The sequence below is a fragment of the Oncorhynchus gorbuscha genome, linkage group LG14 (genome assembly GCF_021184085.1).
Source record: "Oncorhynchus gorbuscha isolate QuinsamMale2020 ecotype Even-year linkage group LG14, OgorEven_v1.0, whole genome shotgun sequence".
In the NCBI taxonomy this organism is placed as follows: domain Eukaryota; kingdom Metazoa; phylum Chordata; class Actinopteri; order Salmoniformes; family Salmonidae; genus Oncorhynchus; species Oncorhynchus gorbuscha.
The window spans coordinates 69,477,565-69,500,601 of NC_060186.1; the positions used below are offsets into that span (position 1 = coordinate 69,477,565).

The 23,037-nt window shown below is 43.3% G+C and overlaps 2 protein-coding genes across 3 annotated transcripts in view; both read right to left on the reverse strand.

Annotated features, from left to right (window-relative positions):
• LOC123995347 (AN1-type zinc finger protein 3-like) overlaps positions 1–4,627 on the reverse strand; it is a 16,209-nt gene extending 11,582 nt beyond the window's left edge. The window contains exons 1-3 of one of the 2 annotated variants that reach the window (XM_046298899.1): positions 4,353–4,627; positions 3,901–4,259; positions 1,260–1,300 (exon numbers count right to left, since the gene is read on the reverse strand). In XM_046298899.1, coding sequence (XP_046154855.1) covers positions 1,260–1,300; positions 3,901–3,965 — 106 coding nt within the window. In that variant the 5' untranslated portion in view covers positions 3,966–4,259; positions 4,353–4,627. The remainder of the gene's footprint in view (positions 1–1,259; positions 1,301–3,900; positions 4,260–4,352) is intronic. The other variant, XM_046298898.1, reaches the window with a different exon arrangement.
• A 2,899-nt stretch (positions 4,628–7,526) lies between these two features.
• Positions 7,527–21,887, reverse strand: LOC123995349 (BTB/POZ domain-containing protein 9-like). The gene is made up of 11 exons (XM_046298900.1): positions 21,699–21,887; positions 20,359–20,577; positions 19,803–20,166; positions 19,332–19,599; positions 17,667–17,886; positions 13,568–13,687; positions 13,368–13,477; positions 9,938–10,127; positions 9,582–9,689; positions 9,407–9,485; positions 7,527–9,314 (listed from the first exon to the last, which is right to left on the reverse strand). Exons 2-11 carry the CDS (start codon positions 20,544–20,546, stop codon positions 9,132–9,134), a joined length of 1,830 nt encoding a protein of 609 aa, XP_046154856.1. The 5' UTR covers positions 20,547–20,577; positions 21,699–21,887; the 3' UTR covers positions 7,527–9,131.
• Positions 21,888–23,037: the final 1,150 nt, after the last annotated feature.

Here is a 23,037-nt window from a genome sequence, read left to right on the forward strand (position 1 = left end):
TCCAGGATCTATATACTAGGCGGTGTAAGAGGAAGGCCCAAAGTAATTGTCAAAGAGTCCAGTCACCCAAGTCAGACTGCTCTCTGCAACCACACAGCAAGCGCTACCAGAGCGCCAAGTCTAGGACCAAAAGGCTCCTTGACAGCTTCTACCCCGAAGACATAAGACTGCTGATCAATTAATCAAAATGGCCATCCCCTCGTTTTATACACTACAGATACTTGTTTATTATCTATGCAATCACTTGACAAATTACCTCGACTAACCTGTACCCCTTGTATATAGCCTCATATTTGTTAAGTAATGTTAGTGTTAACTTCTAGATTTTATTAAATGGTTTTTCTTTAGTTTATTTAGTAAATATTTTTCTTAGCTCTATTTCTGTAACTGCATTGTTAGTTAAAGGCTTGTAAGTAAGCATTTCATATTAAGGTCTAAACCAGTTGTATTCAGCACATGACAAAACATTTGATTTGGCACACAAACATACACATGGGGGCATGCATCACCACCCCCAAGACGCCAATCATAAACTCAGATGGAATGGCTCAGAATAAGCGTATTTTAGGCTACCAGAGTCTATCCATCAACTACCCATACCATAACAGCACAAGCTCAAAAAGCAGCTGGGTCATATCTTAATCCTCCATAGAACTCATTTCTGCTGTCGCTGTGCTCTTGTGTATCAAATCTATTCTAAGCAATGCTGCCCCTTTAGGTACCGTCTTCACCGAGCTCACTCGTTTCCATGGACACTGCCAGAGTTCCAGCATACTTGCTCTCTTCCACGCCTCCCAAAAAGGACTACAGAAGCCTGTCACAATCTCAATTTTAGAGCTGCAATCATTTACCACAGCAGGCTTGAGAGTCAACACCCTGACATACAGGCATGCATGATATCAGACCTGGGTGAATATTTTCCCTGACACCCATCTTACTCATTCTTGAGAGATCACCATTATGCCAGTAAGAAGTCCATCTGGAAATAGGCTATTTTCAGAATCCAGAAAGGACCAAAAACCTCATGTTTTTTACAGCATGCCTATGGAATATTTCATAGGGATTTTTATACCATAAGGGGAAACACTTTACTTCTACAAAATATGTCTAACGAACTAAGTTGGCTAATCGAAAGGGTTAGAAACAGCAGAGACATCACACGAGGCAGAAATCTGCACACCCCCTCCTAATGTCTCAGGTACACACAGAGCTCTGCCACATAACAGAAACCCATTGTCCACACATATGGGAAGGCTTACCAGCAAAACATTTTGAGCAGAGGTTCATGGTTTTACTGGACCTGGGGAGAGATAAAAAATTTAAAAAATCAGTCACAGAAAGATGGTACCAAGCCCACTAAACAATGTGTCAACGCAATCTGCCCCTCTTATTTGCAGCTAAACAACAAATAAAAACATGCATGACTATTTCAATTCCTCTCAGGACACTCAAACATGAGCCATTTTTTTGTACCCAGACAGTCTGATAGACCTACAAGGTTGCCATAGCTACAGAGTGAGTGAAAATAAGCTGATGGCAGGGGTGACAGATGACAGAAAGTCATGGCAGGGAAGAAGAGAAGGGGGAAACAAACAAAGGCCATGGGGGAGGGGAATGTAAAGGGTGTCACAAATCGTTCAAAAGGGAAGGAGCACAAGGTAGTAATAAAGTGGATCTTTTTTACAGCAACAAATGAGTGACAGGTAGACCAACATCCCTTTGATCTTATCCCTCATTGGTTAAGAAGCTAATCAGTCCAGGCTAAGCAGATGTGTGGAGAGGCCATCCTGACAGGCTTTGACTTTTAGGACAACTGACCAACCTGGCCAGTGAGGGGTCATTACTGACAAGTAGGCTAGTCAACTCAACCAGGATAGGCCCAACAACTACACAAGATCATTGTGGATCAATCACATTTTTGCAATACTGTATACATTACAATATGTTTTGGTCAGAAATAGGCTAGACAAAATCTAGGCCTATATAGAAAACCAAACAGGTTCTCTCCTCTCACAATCCTAATCATGTAGAATAAGGCCAACTCAACACATGGCAGACTAAACTCCATGACACATGCATGCAAACAAACCCTTCCATGTAATATCAAAAACATGTTCAACGCAACAAAAAAATACATCTCCCACTAAACATGCAGCATTTTCTCAGGCTTTCCTTTGAATCCCTCCCTCAATGACATCATGTTTCCAGAGGTTGACTAATGGTTGTTCTCATTCTGGACATCTCTGACACTCACAATGCTGGGACGTTTCTGTTTAGGGCTCTGTGATCACTGTCAATATGGGAGAGGCTGGAACGAAGGTATTCAGCCCATTGTGCCCTTTGGAGGTAACGTGACCAATGCAGTGTTCCAATTGACTTAGGATACATTTAGAACTCATACTACCATGACCTTAACAGCAATTTCCCCATGTACATCACATGTCATTTAGCGGCACAGTGTCTAAGCCTATACCTAGAAAAGCCTCCATCAGAAGTGAGTTCTGACCAGCCCCATGCTAGCTTAATCCTTGAATCCTTTCACTACATTGAAGACTTGTCTGCCTACCCACTTTCAGTTTACGCATTATAACCGAATGCCTTGTCTTCTGCTGAGCTAACATGTTGATCAAAACATAATATCAGTCTAGAATGGTGTGTCCAATGGACAGTGTCCATAGAAATCTATGAACCTGCCATTATCAAAGGCTGTCCTTTGTACTCAGTCACAATTTTATGCACCAGGTAAGAACTGACCAAAAACAGAAAGGTGCTGCAAATTCATCCCGGATTTCTTGAAACTAGCCAACTTCTAAATGCAAAGCCTATATCCTGCAGTGTTGAGATAGACACCCCTCCCAATGTTTAATGAGGCATAGCCTGCCATGACTGACAGTCCTAGTCAACAGCAATACTCAAACTGAACAGGACGTGTTCATGGTTCTGGATGTAAGCAGACATACTCTAAAAAGAGATAGGCTTAACACACAAGGGAAGGGCTACAAGGAAAGAACGCCTGAGAGGCCTTCAGAGGGGAAAACTGACAAGCTTCAGACACCTCAAACCGGGTGTGGACTGCAGGAGCAGTAAACAGGCTGCCGATTGCATCACCTGACGTTGACAGATGTGAGTAATTCAGTTTGCTCACATGTAGCCTAAGCAAAGTTGCCAACAACCGGATGTTCCGGTTCAGGGATACAACCATTTTCAACCTTGCTTCCCTTTCTGCTGAAAAACAGCAGACCACTAGGCTACCTGCCCTGAAGAGCCTCAGTGACTAGTAGAGTGCATGGGCCAAAAGAGATGGGCAGGGGTTTGGTAATAAAATTCCCCATCATTGCCCATACAGGATTGACTGCCCAGTTCAAACAAATCAATTGTTTTTTATTCCTAGCATTGCCTATAATCTTTGCTTGGTCCCTCTATTTCACAAAGGAGACTGGAATGTGAGGGAGGAACGTGCTGTAACTCGATTGTGTTTACACTGTAATGACAGTCGGGAGAACATTGGATAAAGTGTCCAACGTTTCATCTTCAGTTAGGAGATCACAGCTATATGACTGGCTACATTTCCATTTAAGGAGACTTAGCTAAACGAACTAGACTGAAGAATAGCCTAGACCACATCAGATTCTAGCCAAAAAACGGAAAACGTTCAAAACCACAGTTGTAAAGTCATGCTCTGGAGATTTCACGCTTTGATAGAACTACACTCACTGACAGGGGGGAGATGTATAAAAACATTCAGATCAGTTGTGTAGCTAGCTCAGATATCAATTTATCCCCAACCCCCACCCGGTCTGCCCAACAGAACAACAATGGATTTAGTCTAGGCGACATTAATTACCATCCCCACATTAACCCATCTCCACAACAAATAATACATAATGTGCGACATCTTACCCCCAAAATCCACAGGGACACCGAGTTGGTAAAGGTTTGCTGCGCTCACTACCAGTATCCCCCATGTCTTCAATAAAATGATGGTACGCAAGGCTGGGGAGGAGACAGGGGCCTTGTCTTTGTCAAGGATCTTCAGCCAACTCAAATATATGATATCCGCTTCTATAAATAGTCCTCGGTCAATTTGGACAGAGAAGGTGGATGGCTTTGCCGACACGAGCGGCCACAGGGATCCGAATAGTCATAAACGGCTCAGTTTGGATTAATTGAGCATTCAAGTGTCCACACCGGACTCAACGCAATCAGCTGGCGCTCGGCTACTACGAATAGCCAGAGGGGGTGTCAGTGCTTTATCCAACCTGTAACATGAACCACAAATTCAACATTACAATAAATATTTCCAACAATCTCAATATTATCACACGTATTCGACACAGCGTATAAACAGTTACCTCGTTATCATTCCACTATGGTACACGGTGTGCTGCGTCCCTCTCCGTGGGACCACCCTATTTATCTTGCCTGTGGGGGAAGTCTGGCCTCAAAGACGATACGTATTATACAGCGGGCCGACATGTACAAAGTAATCAGATCAGGAAACTACGGGTACCTGACCCTCATTATGGCTCACATTTAGAATAAAACATGCACTGTGCCCTATCAATAGAATCAAAATGGCGTGCTTTGAACACAATCCCCAGTGTTTCAGATTCCTGCGTAACGAGGGCAATGAACTATATAGGAACCAACTGGGACGAGAGGCGTTATGGTCGAAAATAAAAGGGGGGGATGTGGGTGAGATAACGAATGTATACTCGCTGACACAGAAGCAACTATTTAGATTTATGCATTTTAAACACATGTAATATAAAACAGTTTATTTACTTCACGGTTTAAATTGAACAATAAGTATTACAAAGTGAGATATTTAACATGTCCCAACCCCCTTGGTCTGTTTGGGACAACCCAAAACATCGATCAGCTTTGAAGCAGGAGGATCACAAAATCCATTCCACGTCAGAGTAGTAATTACACAACACATATTATTCGAAGTATATAAAAAAATATTGTGAAAGTTGTAATTGCAGTGCTTGAAATGCATTCTTCAGAGAAAGTGTTGGAATCTATTCCCTCCAATGACGTGTGTATATATAAATACGGGATGGAAAACTTGTCCTCTTGGCCTGATTGGCGACACACTTTAAACCCAGGTAACACACCGGACTCCAACAATCAACTAATCATGGTCTTCAGTTTAGAACACACTTAGTTTAATCAGGTGTGTTAGCAATAAGGCTGGAGAAAATGTGTGACACCAATCAAGCCCCAGAGAACTGGAATTTCCCATCCCTGATATAAATCATTGATTCCCTCCCAGTTGTAGTCTAACCTCTCCTTGGGGACCCCAGCATTTCCATGCGTTCGATCTATTCCACAGCTAGCGTAACTGATTCAACTGATTCAAAAAATACGCCAAGTGCGTATTTTACATGGACGACGTCAACATTTTATGCACTGACCTTTTATCCGTCGACAGGACTCTGGACAGGACTGACTGGTACGGACGAGCCTCTGGGGCGAGACTGAACAGAGACAAGACAGAGGCCCAATTCTTCGGACCGTGGGCAGACCCAGACTTGACCAGACTACCTTTGACAGTTAAACTGACGGACATAAGGGTACTGGGGGTAAAGTTTGACCAGGAGGGAGGAGGGAGTGGGAACTGGAGTGGGATCCTGGGGACAGTAAGACAGAGACTGGGTTTTTGGGGACTACGACGGCTGACTTTTGAGGGCATGGTTTTAATCATAAAAGCTGTGATTTTACCTGTGCTTTTATTAATCAGTTCTGTTTTTATCCCCCCGCGAAGGAGTATTTTAGCCCTGGAGCGGATGCTGTTCTACTTTCTGTGGGGAAGCAAGTGGGAGAGGCTGAGGAGGGAGGTGGTCAAGAGGCCCAGGTCCAAGGGGGGGAAAGGCTTGCCTGACCTCTACTTGTTCCTGGGCAGCCGCTACACAGCGTTACATCTGACTCTGGCCACCTCCCGGTCAATAACAAGACACAGGCCCTCGCACGGTTCTGGCTGGGATCTTACCTCAGGACTCTGAGGCTGATCCCAGTCGACCTGTGAGCCCCAGTCTCTTTCCTGCTCCCCACCCACTACGTCCAGCTCCAGAAATTTTTAAGACATTTCAAACTGGAAAAGGAAGCAGTCACGGTTTTAACTAAACACCGCTTTCTTCTCTCTCTTGTGCAGGAACGGGAACCAGTGTGTCCAGTGCGCGGGCTCGCTATAGGCGAGCCCACAACGGTCTGGCGCAACGTGGCCCATCCTGCACTCCTGAATCGGCATCGGGACCTGTCCTGGATGGCCGCCCACGAGATCCTCCCGGTCAGGGCCGTTATGCACTCACGGGGCATGGCGAGGACATCCGCGTGCCCCGACCGGGCTGCGGCCAAGATGAGTCGGTGAGGCACATGCTCTGGGAGTGCAGAGCCGCCAGGGACCTGTGGAAGGAAGCAGGCCCCCTGATCACATCGTGTCTACCAGCAGGGGAGGACTTAACACCTCAGCTCGTGCTGTACGGGGTGGGCCGAAGGCCCATTCCACCGAAGGCCTTCACCAAGCTCTGGCCCACCCTCACGTGCCTGAAGGAAGCACTGTGGTCCTCCCAGTAACCTGCTGGTAGCCAAAAGCGTAGAGACCACCCCCAGGCAGTGGCCATGGTAGCCACGGAAGCCCTGGGGTGGTACGATTGAAGAACGGAAGGGGGCCTTGACCCCAGGCGAAGGGTCCCCCACAACACCCTAGGTCCCGGTGGCCACGGCCTGACAGCGCTGCGGCGCCTAGGGCGATGCGCTAGGGGAGGGATTGCGCCTAGGGGAGGCGGGATCTCCTCTGGGCCCCTAAAGGACGTCTGGACGATGGTCTACTCATCTGGTGGGAGTTCTCTCCACTGGCTTCCAGGATGAGGCAAGACCATGGTGTTTGATAAGGACTCACCCCAGGCTCTCAGGCCCTACACCCAAACAAGGGCACTGCGTTCATCCACCTCTGGCCTGCTCGCCTCCCTTGAAGAGTCAAAAGCCTTTTAACAAAGTGACTTTTTAACATGTAATTTTTCATGCCTTAATGTTTTACCAATTTTTGTTAGATCATCAGACAGCCTTTTAACAAAGTGATTTTAAATGCCTTAATGCTTTTTTACAGCACACATTTTAAATTTGATTTGTTTTTACAAAGAAAGTACTTTTATTCATGGTTGTTTTCATTGATTTTAACATGTACTTTAACAAATTTAAATGTAACTGTCAAATGCTGTGTTTTATGCTTTGTTGCCGTTTTTATGTGTGTAAATGATGTAAAAAATGTATGAGCTGTTTTTTTAAAGGAATTGTGTCAATAAAAAAAAAAAAAAAAAACTGATTCAATTTGCCACCTAATCATCATGCTCTTGACTAGGTCAATCAGATGAGCTAGTTCAGGTCTGCAACTAAATTTGAAACCTCTTGGGGTCACTGAGGAGAGGTTTGAGAAACACTGGTCTAACTCCTCCCTCAAGAGAGTTGGACAGCTTTCTGATAATATTAGTGTCGTGTAAAACATGTCAAAATACAAAGACATACATGAGTCATAAGTTTAATACAGCATTGTTTAAAAGCTTGATTGCCAGCTGGGTAGGGTGTCATGAGAATGGATGTCCAAGGCTGCATTCAACACCTGTATTAATCAATGTTAAAAACATTTGGTCTTTCAAGTTTGAGGGTTGCTAACGCTAAGTATTGCAAAGTAAGTCGTATGACATAATGCAGTTTCCATACATTTGAGCCACTACATTTTCCATACACAATATAAAAATAAAAATATTGGTGCCCACTAGAGTAGTGCAAACTTTGACTTTACAAATCAATCACCATTATTTGAACAGTGAAACATTGAGACCTTTCTGCTGAATCTCTATCAACATATACAAAAGAGACCTCTTTTGAAAAGAAATACCACTGTATGGTAATGGCAGTGATATAGAATAACACACAAGCAACCGACAGTAATGACGTTATTATAGTAAGAAAATACAACAAAATGCAATCAAAACTATTCAGGAACAAGAATGGAAAATATAGATATGAGAAGGGTAATCTGCTTTCTAACAGTAATTTACTTTAAGTCAATGTTCATCCCTTGTGCAATAGCAGCAATGTGAAAATATCAAAAAGATTGGTCAAATCTACATGAAAGCTACCAAAATAGCAAAGGAGATGGAAGAGGAAAGAGCCATATTAAGAGCCAGGAAACCAAAGAGGGAAAATGTGAGGATAGGAGGATGAGGATAGGAAGCATAGCATTGATAAATCGTTGAGCCAAAATAAAACTACACAAACAAAATCATTGACAAGTGAGAGGTAAACACAAGCAGCAATTGAAATGTTAATCAAAAGGTCAGGATAATAAAATGACAAAAACAAATCCATTATTACCAGCACTGTACAGTTTTCTTGTGTTAGTAGACCTAGACAACTTTTACAATAAATATGGGGAACAATAAAGTGACAAAATATAGACTCTGCAAATAAACCATAAATATTGCTTAGGAATATACCAAACAATTTGAACCAAGACATTGAAGTGCTGCTCAGCCATACAAGCCAAGACAGTAATAGTCTTTTAGCCCAAGGGGGGTGAAGCGAATGAATTCAAATAAAAACCATAGGTAAACATGATAATTCTAGTTAACCAACAAGTGCAAATAAACTACTTAAAAAGCATAGAAATTATGACAAATCTAAAAACTTGTTCCAATTGTGATTGTTATTTTTTTTTAAATAAGAAGAAAAACATTAATGTGATATTATTGCCAACATCACTGCTGTATTCCATTGGTTAATCTTTGGACAAGCAGTACTGCTTACACCTCCACTGTCTGGATAGCACCTGGCCCATAGGCTTTGAAAGGTTCTTATTGAGTTCCCTTAAACTGGCTGCAAATTTTAGCCAATATCTTCATGGAAAATGCATGGACAAATTTACTCCATAGCCCTTTTCCCCCAACATTGCCTATAATTTCAGATACGGAGGACTGTATGAGGGCCCTAAAAACATGTTCATCATTGCAATAGAAGCCAATCTTTTATCAAAATGGATAGTATGCTTAGCAGCATTTTAGCAGTGCATCCTGTGTGATAGATAAAGGTTGTGCAAAATGGTGGCCTTGAGGGTTTCTCCTTTTCTCTCAGAGGTGGGGTTGTGAGGAGGTGGAGGATGAGGAGGGCAGGGAGGGGAGCAGGCTGTGGGTACGGGAGGGCCGAACAGGTCTGGGGTTCTGGGATGTGGAACTGGACTCCTGCCCAGGACTGCCCTCTTTCACCTCCGCGTCAGACTGGGCCGGACACTCAAAGTGGACACAATGGAACACCTGAAAAACAAAGCCAAACAGAGAATGAGGAAAGGCTATAAACACAAAAATGACGGCAGATCAAAAAAATTGCATATTCGCAATCCTCTCACCTCGTTTGCGGAGTTGTGAGTTCCTACGATGCGGATAAAAGAGGCAGGCTGCTTGTCGAACTTGAGTGTCTGCCACGACCTGTTGGAAGAAAAACAAGACTTAAAAGATCTCAAATGGACAGATTTGTACAAAGATTATCTGAAGAGTATGGGAAAGGGAGACTGGGAGTCTTACCGACATGGCACCTTGGTGCGGTCCACCACCTTTATCCACTCCTGCTGATTGGTGGAGACCTCAATGTAGTAACTGTAGGATCGCTCATCACAGTCCCACAGTAAAAGTCTGTCCAGATGGAAGAAAAAAAAAAAAAAATGTATCACCTGTGCAGACAGATACAAAAACTCAGCAACAGTTAAAACGCACACACACAAACACACAAATAAAAAACACGTGTACGTACACACACACACACACACACACACACACACACACACACACACACACACACACACACACACACACACACACACACACACACACACACACACACACACACACACACACACACACACACACACACACACACACACCTTAAGGAGCCTATAGAGTAAGGCTGAGCCAGTTGGATGACGATGGCCCCAGAGCCCAGCTGGTGACAGGTGTAGCCAGAGTCCCAGTCGTAGTTGCGGGTGTCCCCGTTGAGCAGGGCGTTTCTGCTCCGACTCACCCCCTCGATGACACTGGAACAGGCCGCGATGGTAGCCACGTTCTCATTGGGGACTGCAGACATGAAAGTGATGGGAGAGAAAGAGAGAATTGGGCGAGATGAGTTTTGAAATATTTATTTGTTAAATTATAGAAATTTAAATATGTATAAATGTAGTCTAAAATGTTGATCAATGTATTTTCTAAATCATATACAGTGCATTCATTCAGTATTCAGACCCCCTGACTTTCACACTTGGTTACTTTATTCTTATTCTAAAATGGATTAACTTGTCCCCCCCCAGTCTACACACAATCCCCTATAATAATAATAATAAATGCCATTTAGCAGACGCTTTTATCCAAAGCGACTTACAGTCATGTGTGCATACATTCTACGTATGGGTGGTCCCGGGAATCGAACCCACTACCCTGGCGTTACAAGCGCCATGCTCTACCAACTGAGCTACAGAAGGACCAATGACAAAGCAAAAACAAATTTAGAAATTTAAGCAAAAGTACTTATTCTTTTTAAATTAAAAAAATGAATATTCAGACACTTTACTCAGTACTTTGTTGAAGCACCTCCGGTTGTAACGGTTTTGACTTGAAGTTATTATTTATAGGGGTGCCAGGTAGGTTGTGCCTACCAGAGAAAACATTGGTTTCTCCTTTTAGTTTGGGTGGGAATGAGTGCCATCTGGTCCGTCAAGTCTACACCAATACAAAGGACTCATGTAAAAGTCAGGATGGAAAATTTTTTTTCATAAACCCTTAAAACATTGGAAAGAACTTCCAAAACAACTATATTCTTTTGTGTGGGTTGTATTAACAACATCAAGGATTACGCACACATAATATAACACAATGAGTTCTGGTTCCTCCAGAAATGTCCTGTACCTCGGGCCTAAAAAGAGTCCAGCCCGGTAAAGGAGTTCAGTGAACTCAAGTGACTTTTGTCACGCAATGTTTGTCCGTTCATTCAGTGTAGTGTAAACCCAGTATTAAACATACCATCAATGTAACAATTATTTTACCACAGAAATTTAAAGCGTATCAACTCTTAATTAAGTCCTCAACTACAAATAACTACATAAATCACAGTATACATCACATCCAAACAAATGAAATACCGTATACAAAAAGGTGGTAGTCAGTCGGTCAGTCAGACAATCCAATCCGCCAATAGATCTCCAGCGGAGAAAGGCCACGAAGAACGGAGAGGTGTAGTCCAGGGACGCAAAGAGTGGATCCGATCCTGGGTAAACTCTCTTAGGCTACAAAACACACGTTTAACAGCAACAAAACAAACGGAATAGAGAAGCTTCGGAACTGAGGTTTGAAGACATCCTCATCCACGTCTCCATCACAACCCCCCTTTTGCGCAGCTAATGCTGGCTATTTAATTGGGAATTAAAGGGAAAGCGCTCTATTGGAAGGAGCTGCACTGAGACGGTTCAGAAAAATTCAGGGCCGTCACAGTATGACGCAACAAGCTTGGCACACCTGTATTTGGGGAGTTTCTCCCATTCTTCTCTGCAAATCCTCTTACATGCTGACCAGACCGGACACGTCGCGTGCACGAGCATCGCAAAATGAATGTAGAAATCCATGTTATTCAATTATTGTGTGCGCCAACGAGCTTCTGCGATGCCAAGGGCTAAAATAGAACTCCTTTCTATTTCTGACGCAGATCACGCTGAAAGTCCTGCCTATCCCATCTCCTCATTGGTTTATAGAAGCAGGTACCCATGTGCCATCTCCTCATTGGTTATACCCACGTGGGTGATTGAAAGACAAACTGTTTTCCCGGTCGCCGTGGTAATACTATGAAAGTTAGATGAAGATCACCATATAAGTTCAAAGATGAAAAAGCCTGGAAGGAGGAGAGATGACTGGAAACGATTCGGTTGGCCGTTTTATGTGTGGATTAATTGTCGGAGTAGAGGTCCTTGTGCATTTCAGGTAAAATAACAACTCAATGTTTATATCCCAGGACAAATTAGCTAGCAACAGCAAGCTAGCTAAATAGGACAAATGAACCTTAGCTAGCAAGTGCAAGCTAGCTAGCTAAATTGCCATACATGTTTAATGCTTTTCGACCTGGCCCCAAATTAATGTAATTGGTTCAGAGTTTGTTTTGATATTTTAACCTGTGTGTCGATCGCGTTTGGTGTAGGGGGATAAAACAAATGTATGCATGATAGCGCACGATGGCGCAGGCTCGCAGCCGGTTTGGGTTCCGTGTTAGGCTCTGTCCCCGAAGCCACTCCTGCGTTGTCTTGGCTGTGTACTTAGGGTTGTTGTCCTGTTGGAAGGTGAACCTTCGCCCCAGTCTGACATCTTGAGCAGGTTTTCATAAAGGATCTTGCTCTACTATGCTCCATTCATCTTTGCCTCAATCCTAACTAGTCTTCCAGTCAATGTCGCTGAAAAACATCCCCACAGCATGATGCTGCTGCCACCACCATGCTTCACCGTAGTGATGGTGCCAGGTTTGTGCGGTCTTATGCCTTTTACTGAGGAGTGGCTTCCATCTGGCCACTCTACCATAGAGGCCAGATTGGTGGAGTGCTGCAGAGATGGTTATCCTTCTGGAAGGTTATACCATCTCCACAGAGAAACTCTGGAGCTCTGTCAGAGTGACCATCGGGTTCTTGGTCACCTCCCGGACTAAGGCCCTTCTCCCCTGACTGCTCAGTTTGGCCGGGCGGCCAGCTCTAGGAAGAGTCTTAGTGGTTCCAAACTTCTTCCATTTAAGAATGATGGAGGCCACTGTGTCCTTGGGGACCTTCAATGCTGCAGAAATGTTTTGGTACACTTCCCCAGATCTATGCCTCAACAATCCTGTCTTGGAGCTCTACAGACAATTCCTTCGACCTCATGGCTTGGTTGTTGTTCTGACATGCACTGTCAACTGTGGGACCTTATACATACAGGTGTGTGCCTTTCCAAATCATGTTTAATCAATTGAATTTGCCACAGGTGGACTCCAATCAAGTTGAAGAAACATCAAGGATGATCAATGGAAACAAGATGCACCTGAGCTCAATCTCGAGTTTTATAGCAAAGGGTCTGAATCCTTAAGTAAGTACGGGATTTGTTTTTTATTTATACATTTGCAAAAAAAGTAAAAGCCTTTTATTGCTTTGTCATTATGGGGAATTGTGTGTAGATTGCTTGAGGATTTTTATTTATTTAATCCATTTTAGAATAAGCCTGTTACGTAACAAAATGTACAAAAAGTCAAGGGGTCTGAATACTTTCTGAAGGCACTGTATAACACTGGTATACTGGGTGATATTCTTGCCTTACCGAGAAGACCTTTTTCCAGAGTGAATGAGCGGTGTGTGAACATACACTCCAAACTCACTAGATGGAAGACCTTGTTGACAGTGTTATGCGTCCCTACAATGCGCACGTACCTGGGACACAAGGACACAATCACGCCTATGTTGTGGAACCAAAAGTCAAAATTGGTGCCAACCATAAGAACACCATAGGTCAAGATTTACCTGGCCACACGTGGTGTAAAGAAGAGGTTCTGCCAAGAGCGACACAGATACTTGGAATGGTCTACAACACGCATCCAATCCAGCTCATCCATGGACACTTCAATATAGTAAGAATAAGACCTGCTCAAATACAGAGAGAGGGCGATGGGCCATACATATCGCAGTGACCAAAGGGCAATTCCACAGTTACAGAGTGATACTAGGACTCAGATTTTTCACCAAACAGTGCAGATGCAAAGTTTGGTAACAGAATGACGGCACAAAAAGTACAAACCATTCCGTTACCAAAATTTGCATCTGCACTGTTCTTCAAGTCGATGTGTTTTTGTAAAATTTTCTGTGGAGATTATTAAAAGTAGTCATTATGCAAAGTATTGTATGATTTGTTAAACTTCGCAATCATTGGTTTTTGTTTATATTTTACATTTTAGTTATTTAGCAGATGCTCTTTTCCATTTCATACTTTTTCTGTTTGACATACAGCATCACTCTGTTAAAGAGGAATTACCCCAAAGCAATGTTGAAGAGTATCTCGATCTTTATGACAGTAATGTGATATCTCTCGTTCTCACACACAAGCACAGAATACCAAGAGACACGTGCACACGCAATTCAGACGCAAACAGAATGCACACACTCCCACTGACAAATAAAACTATTAGTTGCTGACTACTAGAACAGGACCAGCAGAGACTGAGACCCACTGAGGATGCCGCGGTATTTGAGGTCCATGCCGTGGCTCTCTGAGCCTAGTGGCCTGTTCTCCTGGTCCTGCTACAGCCTGGTGGTCTACCGTTCATCACTCTGTTAACGTGGAATTGCCCCAAAGCAATGTTGAAGAGTATCTCTATTAGAGGTCGACCGATTAATTCATGGCAGATTAATTAGGGCCGATTTCAAGTTTACATAACAAATGGAAATCGGTATTTTCGGGCGCCAATTTGCCGATTTTTTTTTATTTATTTATTTATTTTATTTTTTACACCTTTATTTAATCTTTATTTAGCTTAGCAAGTCAGTTAAGAACACATTCTTATTTCCAATGACAACCCACCGTTTCTAGGCTAACTGCCTCGTTCAGGGGCAGAACGACAGATTTTCACCTTGTCAGCTCGGGGGATCCATTCTTGCAACCTTACAGTTAACTAGTCCAACGCAATAACGACCTGCCTCTCTCTTGTTCCACTCCACAAGGAGACTGCCTGTTACGCAAATGCAGTAAGCCAAGGTAAGTTGCTAGCTAGCATTGAACTTATCTTATAAAAAACAATCAATCATAATCACTAGTTAACGACATATGGTTGATGATATTAATAGATATTAATAGATATTATCTAGCGTGTCCTGCGGCAGGGTAGCCTTGTGGTTAGAGCGTTGGGCTAAAAATGTTTTTTTTTTTAAGTATCTAGTATCTGACTGAGCGGTGGTAGGCAGAAGCAGGCGAATAAACATTCATTCAAACAGCACTTTCGTGCATTTTGCCAGCGTTTTGCCAGCAGCTCTTCGTTGTGCGTCAAGCATTGCACTGTTTATAACTTCAAGCCTATCAACTCCTGAGATGAGGCTGGTGTAACCGAAGTGAAATGGCTGGCTAGTTAGCGCGTGCTAATAGCGTTTCAAACTTCACTCGCTCTGAGCCTTGGGGTGGTTGTTTCCCTTGCTCTGCATGGGTAACCCTGCTTCGATGTGGTGGCTGTTGTCGTTGTGTTGCTGGTTCGAGCCCAGGGAGGAGCGAGGAGAGGAGAACATCCAATAGTCAACGGTTAATTAAATACAAATGGTATAGAGGGAAATAGTCCTATAAATCCTATAATAACTACAACCTAAAACTTCTTACCTGGGAATATTGAAGACTCATGTTAAAAGGAACCACCAGCTTTCATACAGTGGGGCAAAAAAGTATTTAGTCATCCACCAATTGTGCAAGTTCTCCCACTTAAAAAGAGGAGGCCTGTAATTTTCATCATAGGTACACTTCAACTATGACAGACAAAATGAGGGGGAGAAAATCCAGAAAATCACATTGTAGGACTTTTAATGCATTTATTTGCAAATTATGGTGGGAAATAAGTATTTGGTCAATAACAAGAGTTTCTCAATACTTTGTTATTTACCCTTTGTTGGCAATGGCAGAGGTCAAATGTTTTCTGTAAGTCTTCACAAGGTTCACACACACAGCTGCTGGTATTTTGGCCCATTCCTCCATGCAGATCTCCTCTAGAGCAGTGATGTTTTGGGGCTGTTGCTCGGCAACACGGACTTTCAACTCCCTCCAAAGATTTTCTATGGGGTTGAGATCTGGAGACTGGCTAGGCCACTCCAGGACCTTGAAATGCTTCTTACGAAGCCACTCCTTCGTTGCCCGGGTGGTGTGTTTGGGATCATTGTCATGCTGAAAGACCCAGCCACGTTTCATCTTCAATGCCCTTGCTGATGGAAGGTTTTCACTCAACATCTCACGATACATGGCCCCATTCATTCTTTCCTTTACACGGATCAGTCGTCCTGGTCCCTTTGCAGAAAAACAGCCCAAAGCATGATGTTTCCACCCCCATGCTTCACATTAGCTATGGTGTTCTTTGGATGCAACTCAGCATTCTTTGTTCTCCAAACATGACGAGTTGAGTTTTTACCAAAAAGTTATATCTTGGTTTCTTCTGACCATATGACATTCTCCCAATCTTCTTCTGGATCATCCAAATGCTCTCTAGCAAACTTCAGATGGGCCTGGACATGTACTGGCTTAAGCAGGGGGACACGTCTGGCACTGCAGGATTTGAGTCCCTGGTGGCGTAGTGTGTTACTGATGGTAGGCTTTGTTACTTCGGTCCCAGCTCTCTGCAGGTCATTCACTAGGTCCCCCCGTGTGGTTCTGGGATTTTTGCTCACTTTGCTCACATTTTTGCTCGTTCTTGTGATCATTTTGACCCCATGAGGTGAGATCTTGTGTGGAGCCCCAGATCGAGGGAGATTATCAGTGGTCTTGTATGTCTTCCATTTCTTAATAATTGCTCCCACACAGTTGATTTCTTCAAACCAAGCTGCTTACCTATTGCAGATTCAGTCTTCCGAGCCTGGTGCAGGTCTACAATTTTGTTTCTGGTGTCCTTTGACAGCTCTTTGATCTTGGCCATAGTGGAGTTTGGAGTGTGACTGTTTGAGGTTGTGGACAGGTGTCTTTTATACTGATAACAAGTTCAAACAGGTGCCATTAATACAGGTAATGAGTGGAGGACAGAGGAGCCTCTTAAAGAAGAAGTTATAGGTATGTGAGAGCCAGAAATCTTGTTTGTTTGTAGGTGACCAAATACTTATTTTACACCATAATTTGCAAATAAATTCATTAAAAATCCTACAATGTGATTTTATGGATTTTCTTTCCTTCTCATTTTGTCTGTCATAGTTGAAGTGTACCTATGATGAAAATTACAGGCCTCTCTCATCTTTAAGTGGGAGAACTTGCACAATTGGTGGCTGACTAAATACTTTTTTGCCCCACTGTATGTTCTCATGTACTGAGCAAGGAACTGAAACGTTAGCTTTCTTACAAAGCACATATTGCATTTTTACTTTTTTCTCCAACACTTTGTTTTTGCATTATTTAAAACAAATTGAACATGTTTCATTATTTACATGAGGCTAAATTGATTTTATTGATGTATTATATTAAGTTAAAATAAGTGTTCATTCAGTATTGTTGTAATTGTCATTATTACAAATACAAAAAATATATAATAAAAAAATATATATATATATTTAAAAAATTGGCCGATTAATCAGTATCGGCTTTTTTGGTCCTCCAATAATCGGCACCGGGCGTTGAAAAATCATAATCGGTCGACCTCTAATCTCTATCTTTATGACAGTAATGTGATATGAACATTACTTCAATATATAAAACACTATGAAAACATTGCTCATCAGTTGAGCGAAACCTTCAGAGAGAAAGGAATGTGCGTGATTGATTACAAGGCAGTAAAACTGATCAAAATCACTGATCTGTAAATCACCTCGCATCCCAAATAACTTCCTTCATAAAGATAAGCGATTGTGCTTTGCTCAAACGGATCCCCTAAAACACACGGGATGTCTCTCTCACCGGCTGTCTCTGTCCCAGAGCAGGATGCGGATATGGTTGAGGATGTAGGCCTGGCCCAGCTTAATCTGGAGGCCAGCGCAGCCGTCCTCCTCTATGGGGTGTCTTGAAAAGCCGTGGTCCAAGTCGTAGTTCTGGGTGTCTCCGTCCAGCAGCGCTGACTTCAGCTCTCCCTTCACCACCTGGGCCCCGTACTTCATAGTAGCAATATTCTCTTCTGGGACTGTAACACAAAAGGCATCACATTGAATACATACAGTTGAAGTCAGAAGTTTACATACACCTTAGCCAAATACATTTAAACTCAGTTTTTCACAATTCCTGACAGAGCTGGTGTAACTGAGTTGTAGGCCTCCTTGCTTGCGCACGCCTTTTCAGTTCTGCTCACAAATTCTCTATTGGATTGAGGTCAGGGCTTACCTTGACTTTGTCGTCCTTAAGTCATTTTACCACAACTTTGGAAGTATGCTTGGGGTGATTGTTCATTTGAAAGACCAAACTTTAACTTCCTGACTGATTTCTTGAGACTTTGCTTCAATATATCCACATAATTTTCCATCCTCATGATGCCATCTATTTTGTGAAGTGCACCAGTCCCTCCTGCAGCAAAGCTCCCCCACCACATGATGCTGCCACCCCTGTGCTTCACGGTTGGGATGGTGTTCTTCGGCTTACAAGCCTCCCCCTTTTTCCTCCAAACATAACGATGGTCATTATGGCCAAACAGTTCTATTTTTGTTTCAACAGACCAGAGAACAGTTCTTCAAAAAGTACGATCTTTGTCCCCATGTGCAGTTGAAAACCGTAGTCTGGCATTTTATGGCGGATATGGAGCAGTGGCTTCTTCCTTGCCGAGCGGCCTTTCAGGTTATGGCGATATAGGACTTGTTTTACTGTGGATAAAAATACTTTTGTACCCGTTTCCTCCAGCATCTTCACAAGGTCCTTTGCTCTTGTTCTGGGATTGATTTGCACGTTTTGCACCAAAGTACATTCATCTCTAGGAGACAGAACGAGTCTCCTTCCTGAGCGGTATGACGGCTGTGTGGTCCCATGGTGTTTATACTTGCATACTATTGTTTGTACAGATGAACGTGGTACCGTCAGGCGTTTGGAAATTGCTCCCAAGGATGAACCAGACTTGTGGAGGTCTATTTTTCTGAGGTTTTGGCTGATTCCTTGGTTTTCCCATGATGTCAAGCAAAGAGACACTGAGTTTGAAGGTAGGCCTTGAAATACATCCACAGGCCCCCCCCCCAATTGACTCAAATGATGTCAATTAGCCTATCAGCCATTACATCATTTTCTGGAATTTTCGAAGCTGTTTAAAAAGGTACAGTCAACTTACTGTATGTAAACTTCTGACCCACTCGAATTGTGATACAGTGAATTATAAATTAACCGACTTGCAAAAACTATAGTTTGTTAATAAGAAATCTGTGGAGTGGTTGAAAAACTAGTTTTAATGACTCCAACCTAAGTCTATTTAAACTTCCAACTTCAACTGTGTGTCACACACACACACACACACACACACACACACACACACACACACACACACACACACACACACACACACACACACACACACACACACACACACACACACACACACAAAACTATTAGTTGCTGACTACTAGAATAGGACCAGCAGAGACTGAGACCCACTGAGGATGCCGCGGTAGTTGAGGTCCATGTCGCGGCTCTCTGAGCGCGTCTTGATGGCGTCCAGCAGGTCGTCTGGGCTGAGAAGTGCCGAGGGACGCACCACATTTAGCATCTCCATCAGACTCATGAGCGGCAGCCGCACGGCCGACATCACTTCCTGCGTGGCGCCACCCTCGCCGTTCTGCCGGCACCAGCGACACAGTGCCTGGAAGATCTCCTTCTCGCTCGCTGCAAACGAGTCCCTCCGTACAACAGTCAGCAGAGCAGTCTGCACAGAGAGGATAGAAGCAGATTCAGTTAAGACTACTTCTTTTGATTCAGTCATCTGGGTTTTGTTCTTTGGGGCACACAATGAAAATCGTTTGAAAACATTTTGCAACTGATTTTTTATAGCAAGTCCAGGTAGTCCCCTTCCTGTTTCGATCCATGTTCTTCTATTAGATTTTAATGAACGTGAACCTTCCTACTCACCTTGGACAACGTGAGGAAGCTGTCCGAGGCCAGAACCTCCGGGGCATGCCGATCCATGTAGGCGCAGCATGCTTCACTGAGCACACCCAGAGAGTACAGGCTGGCCACGTCAAACACCAAACACACGTTGTGCGTGTGCAGGATGGTGCGCAGGAACTCAGAGGTGGAGTCCTCTAGTGGCTGGAGGCCGTAGCGGTGGGCCAGACCCAGGAAGTCCAGCAGCACCTCCTCGCGGGCTGAGCTGAGGCTAGCCCGGCCCGTGTAAAGGTAGTGGAGGAGCATGGAGAAAGCCTCGGCTCGGGTCTCCTCCAGTGTCACCTCCGCCTGCGGCTGGGACTCCTTCATCCCTCCATACAGCAGAGCTCTGGGGACAAGGTTGTTAGAGATTTCACACACTGTTACCTAGTCTTAATTGTACACTATTACCTTAAATAACTTTAAGGTTATATTTAATCGCCAACTGTCCGACAGAGCCAGTCATTTGTCATTTCATGGGAAGCCAAAGACCTCATGCATTGCAAAGAAAAACAAGAAAAAAGCATTCAAACAGGTGTACCTGAAGTAGTGACATCGTGCTGCCAAAATGACCCTATGGGCGGGGAAGCGTTTCTCCTCCACAACGAAGGTGACATCACTGTACTCTTCACCTGGAACCAAGGCGCCCAGCTGCTCTGACAGCAGGTGGATGTGGTCAATCTCTGACACAGAGGCCAGTGGGCGCAAAGGATGGCTGTTGTTACTCATTGTGATTTGACTGGAGGTGTCTCACTAACATCTGACACAAGAAGAGAAGAAAACATAGTTTGACAACCTGGGGTGTATTCATTACGCTTGTTGTTGTTGTTTTGCAACAGAAACAGTTTACTCCAAAATTTGGAAAACGCAAAAAATAGTTTCTATTTGACAAATTCAAACCCTCCCATAGAGAATGAGGCCTCAAGTGACCAAAAGGCAGTTTTAGCACGAGCAGCACCATTGAGGACTTTCACCATGTTTAAGTAGTCAACTGGTGGCCTGGGATTTTCTATGGGTTAAGGAAGGATCACATGATTCCATCGGGTCATCAGCCAATTGAATCATACTTGTGAGCAAACATTCCAGAACTGCAGGTGGCTAACCTTGGACATAACTAGCTGTGTAACGTTATCTACTGTGTAATGCAACAATGATATTGTCCATTAAATAGGTAGTTAGATAATTAAGCAATAAGGTATGTGGCCTATATGCTACGGCTAAGGGCTGTTCTTACCCACGACGCACCTCCCTGGGCACAGCCCTTACCGTTGGACATTGGCCATATTTCCACCACAACCCCCCGAGGATGCCTTACAGCTATTAATAAACTGGTTACCAACGTAATTATACCAGTAAGTATTATTTTTTTCTGTTCATAGGTGCGGCAGGATAGACTAGTGGTTAGAGTGTTGGACTAGTAACCGGAAGGTTGCAAGTTCAAATCCCCGTGCTGACAAGGTACAAATTTGTCGTTCTGCCCAGGCAGTTAAACCCACTGTTCCTAGGCCGTCATTGAAAATAAGAATTTGTTCTTAACTGACTTGCCAAGTTTAATAAAGGTAAAAATAAAATTGGGGCGGCAGGTTAGAGCGTTGTGACTAGTAACCGAAAGATTACATGATCGAATCACAGAGTTGACAAATCTATCGTTCTGCCCCTGAACAAGGCAGTTAACCTAGGCAGTCATTGAAAATAATAATTTGTTCACAATTTGATATACCACGGCTTTTAGCCAATACGCATTCATGGCTCGAACCACATGGTTTATAACCATACATAGATTACACCAATAATCTAGCGAATCAATCAAAACCATGAGATAGATGTATGACGCAGTCAAAGACACAAACACTGGGTTTCACTTTCACCTGTGTGACATACCAGCACAATAAGCGTAGCTAGTTCTCCCTTACACGATAACTATTTCCTTGAGTTATTTCCCCTTTATTCAATCAAAATCGTGGGAATTAATGGCAAGTTTGCGTAAAAAAATAAATAATTTGCAATCGGACTGAAAATAATCCACCATCACAAACACAAATGGATTGGGTCACAACCCCGGATGTTGTTTGGGTGGGAAAAACGGTCATGTTCAAAGAAAAAACAGCGCCCCTTGTGTATAGGAATAGGACAAAACATGTACATGCAGGTGGTGAATCTGTATTTTAATCCAACAATACAATAGTTTTAAAACTGTACCACGAGAACAAATTCCTGTAAATCTATACAAGAACAGCAGTGTGGCTTGGCAGGTTCATGTTTTGGAGGACGCATGGCTCTCGACCAGCGATGGGACAAAACTGTAACTACCAATTTGGTATCACAAAATTAGGGAGAAAAAGGGGTTAAAAGTACAACAATAAATATATATACACTACCGTTCAAAAGTTTGGGGTCACTTAGAAGTCCTTGTTTTTGAAAGAAAAGCACATTTTTTTTGTCCATTAAAATGACATCAAATTTATCAGAAAAACAGTGTAGACATTGTTAATGTTGTAAATGACTATTGTCACTGGAAACAGCATATTTTTTTTATGGAATATCTACATAGGCGTTCAGAGGCCCATTATCAGCAACCATCACTCCTGTGTTCCAATGGCACATTGTGTTAGCTAATCCAAGTTTCTCATTTTAAAAGGCTAATTGATCATTAGAAAACCCTTTTTGCAATTATGTTAGCACCGTTAGACTTGTACAACGCTGTGTACTACTCCCTTCACAGAACAGCGCAAACTGGCTCTAACCACAATAGAAAGAGGAGTGGGAGGCTCTGGTGCACAACTGAGCAAGAGGACAAGTACATTAGTGTCTAGTTTGAGAAACAGACGCCTCACAAGTCCTCAACTGGCAGCTTCATTAAATAGTACCCGCAAGACACCAGTCTCAATGTCAACAGTGAAGAGGCGACTCCGGGATGTTGGCTTTCTAGGCAGAGTTCCTCTGTCCGATGTCTGTTCTTTTGCCCATCTTAATCTTTTCTTTTTATTGGCCAGTCTGAGATATGGGTTTTTCTTTGCAACTCTGCCTAGAAGGCCAGCATCACGGAGTCACCAATTCACTGGAACACAGGAGTGATGTTTGCTGATAATGGGCCTCTGTGTAGATATTCCATAAAAAAATCTGCCGTTTCCAGCTACTGTCACGTCCTGACCTTAGTTCCTTTTTTATGTCTGGTTTGGTCAGGGCGTGTTGGGGTGGGCATTCTGTTTTGTTCTATGTT

Excerpts from the sequence above, each read along its gene's own strand:
- LOC123995349 (XM_046298900.1), bottom strand. The coding sequence starts at position 20,546 with ATGAGTAACAACAGCCATCCTTTGCGCCCACTGGCCTCTGTGTCAGAG. Across the intron at positions 20,167-20,358 it reads GCACGATGTCACTACTTCAG|AGCTCTGCTGTATGGAGGGA; the intron begins GTACACCTGTTT and ends CCTTGTCCCCAG. Across the intron at positions 9,486-9,581 it reads CGCACCAAGGTGCCATGTCG|GTCGTGGCAGACACTCAAGT; the intron begins GTAAGACTCCCA and ends TTCTTCCAACAG.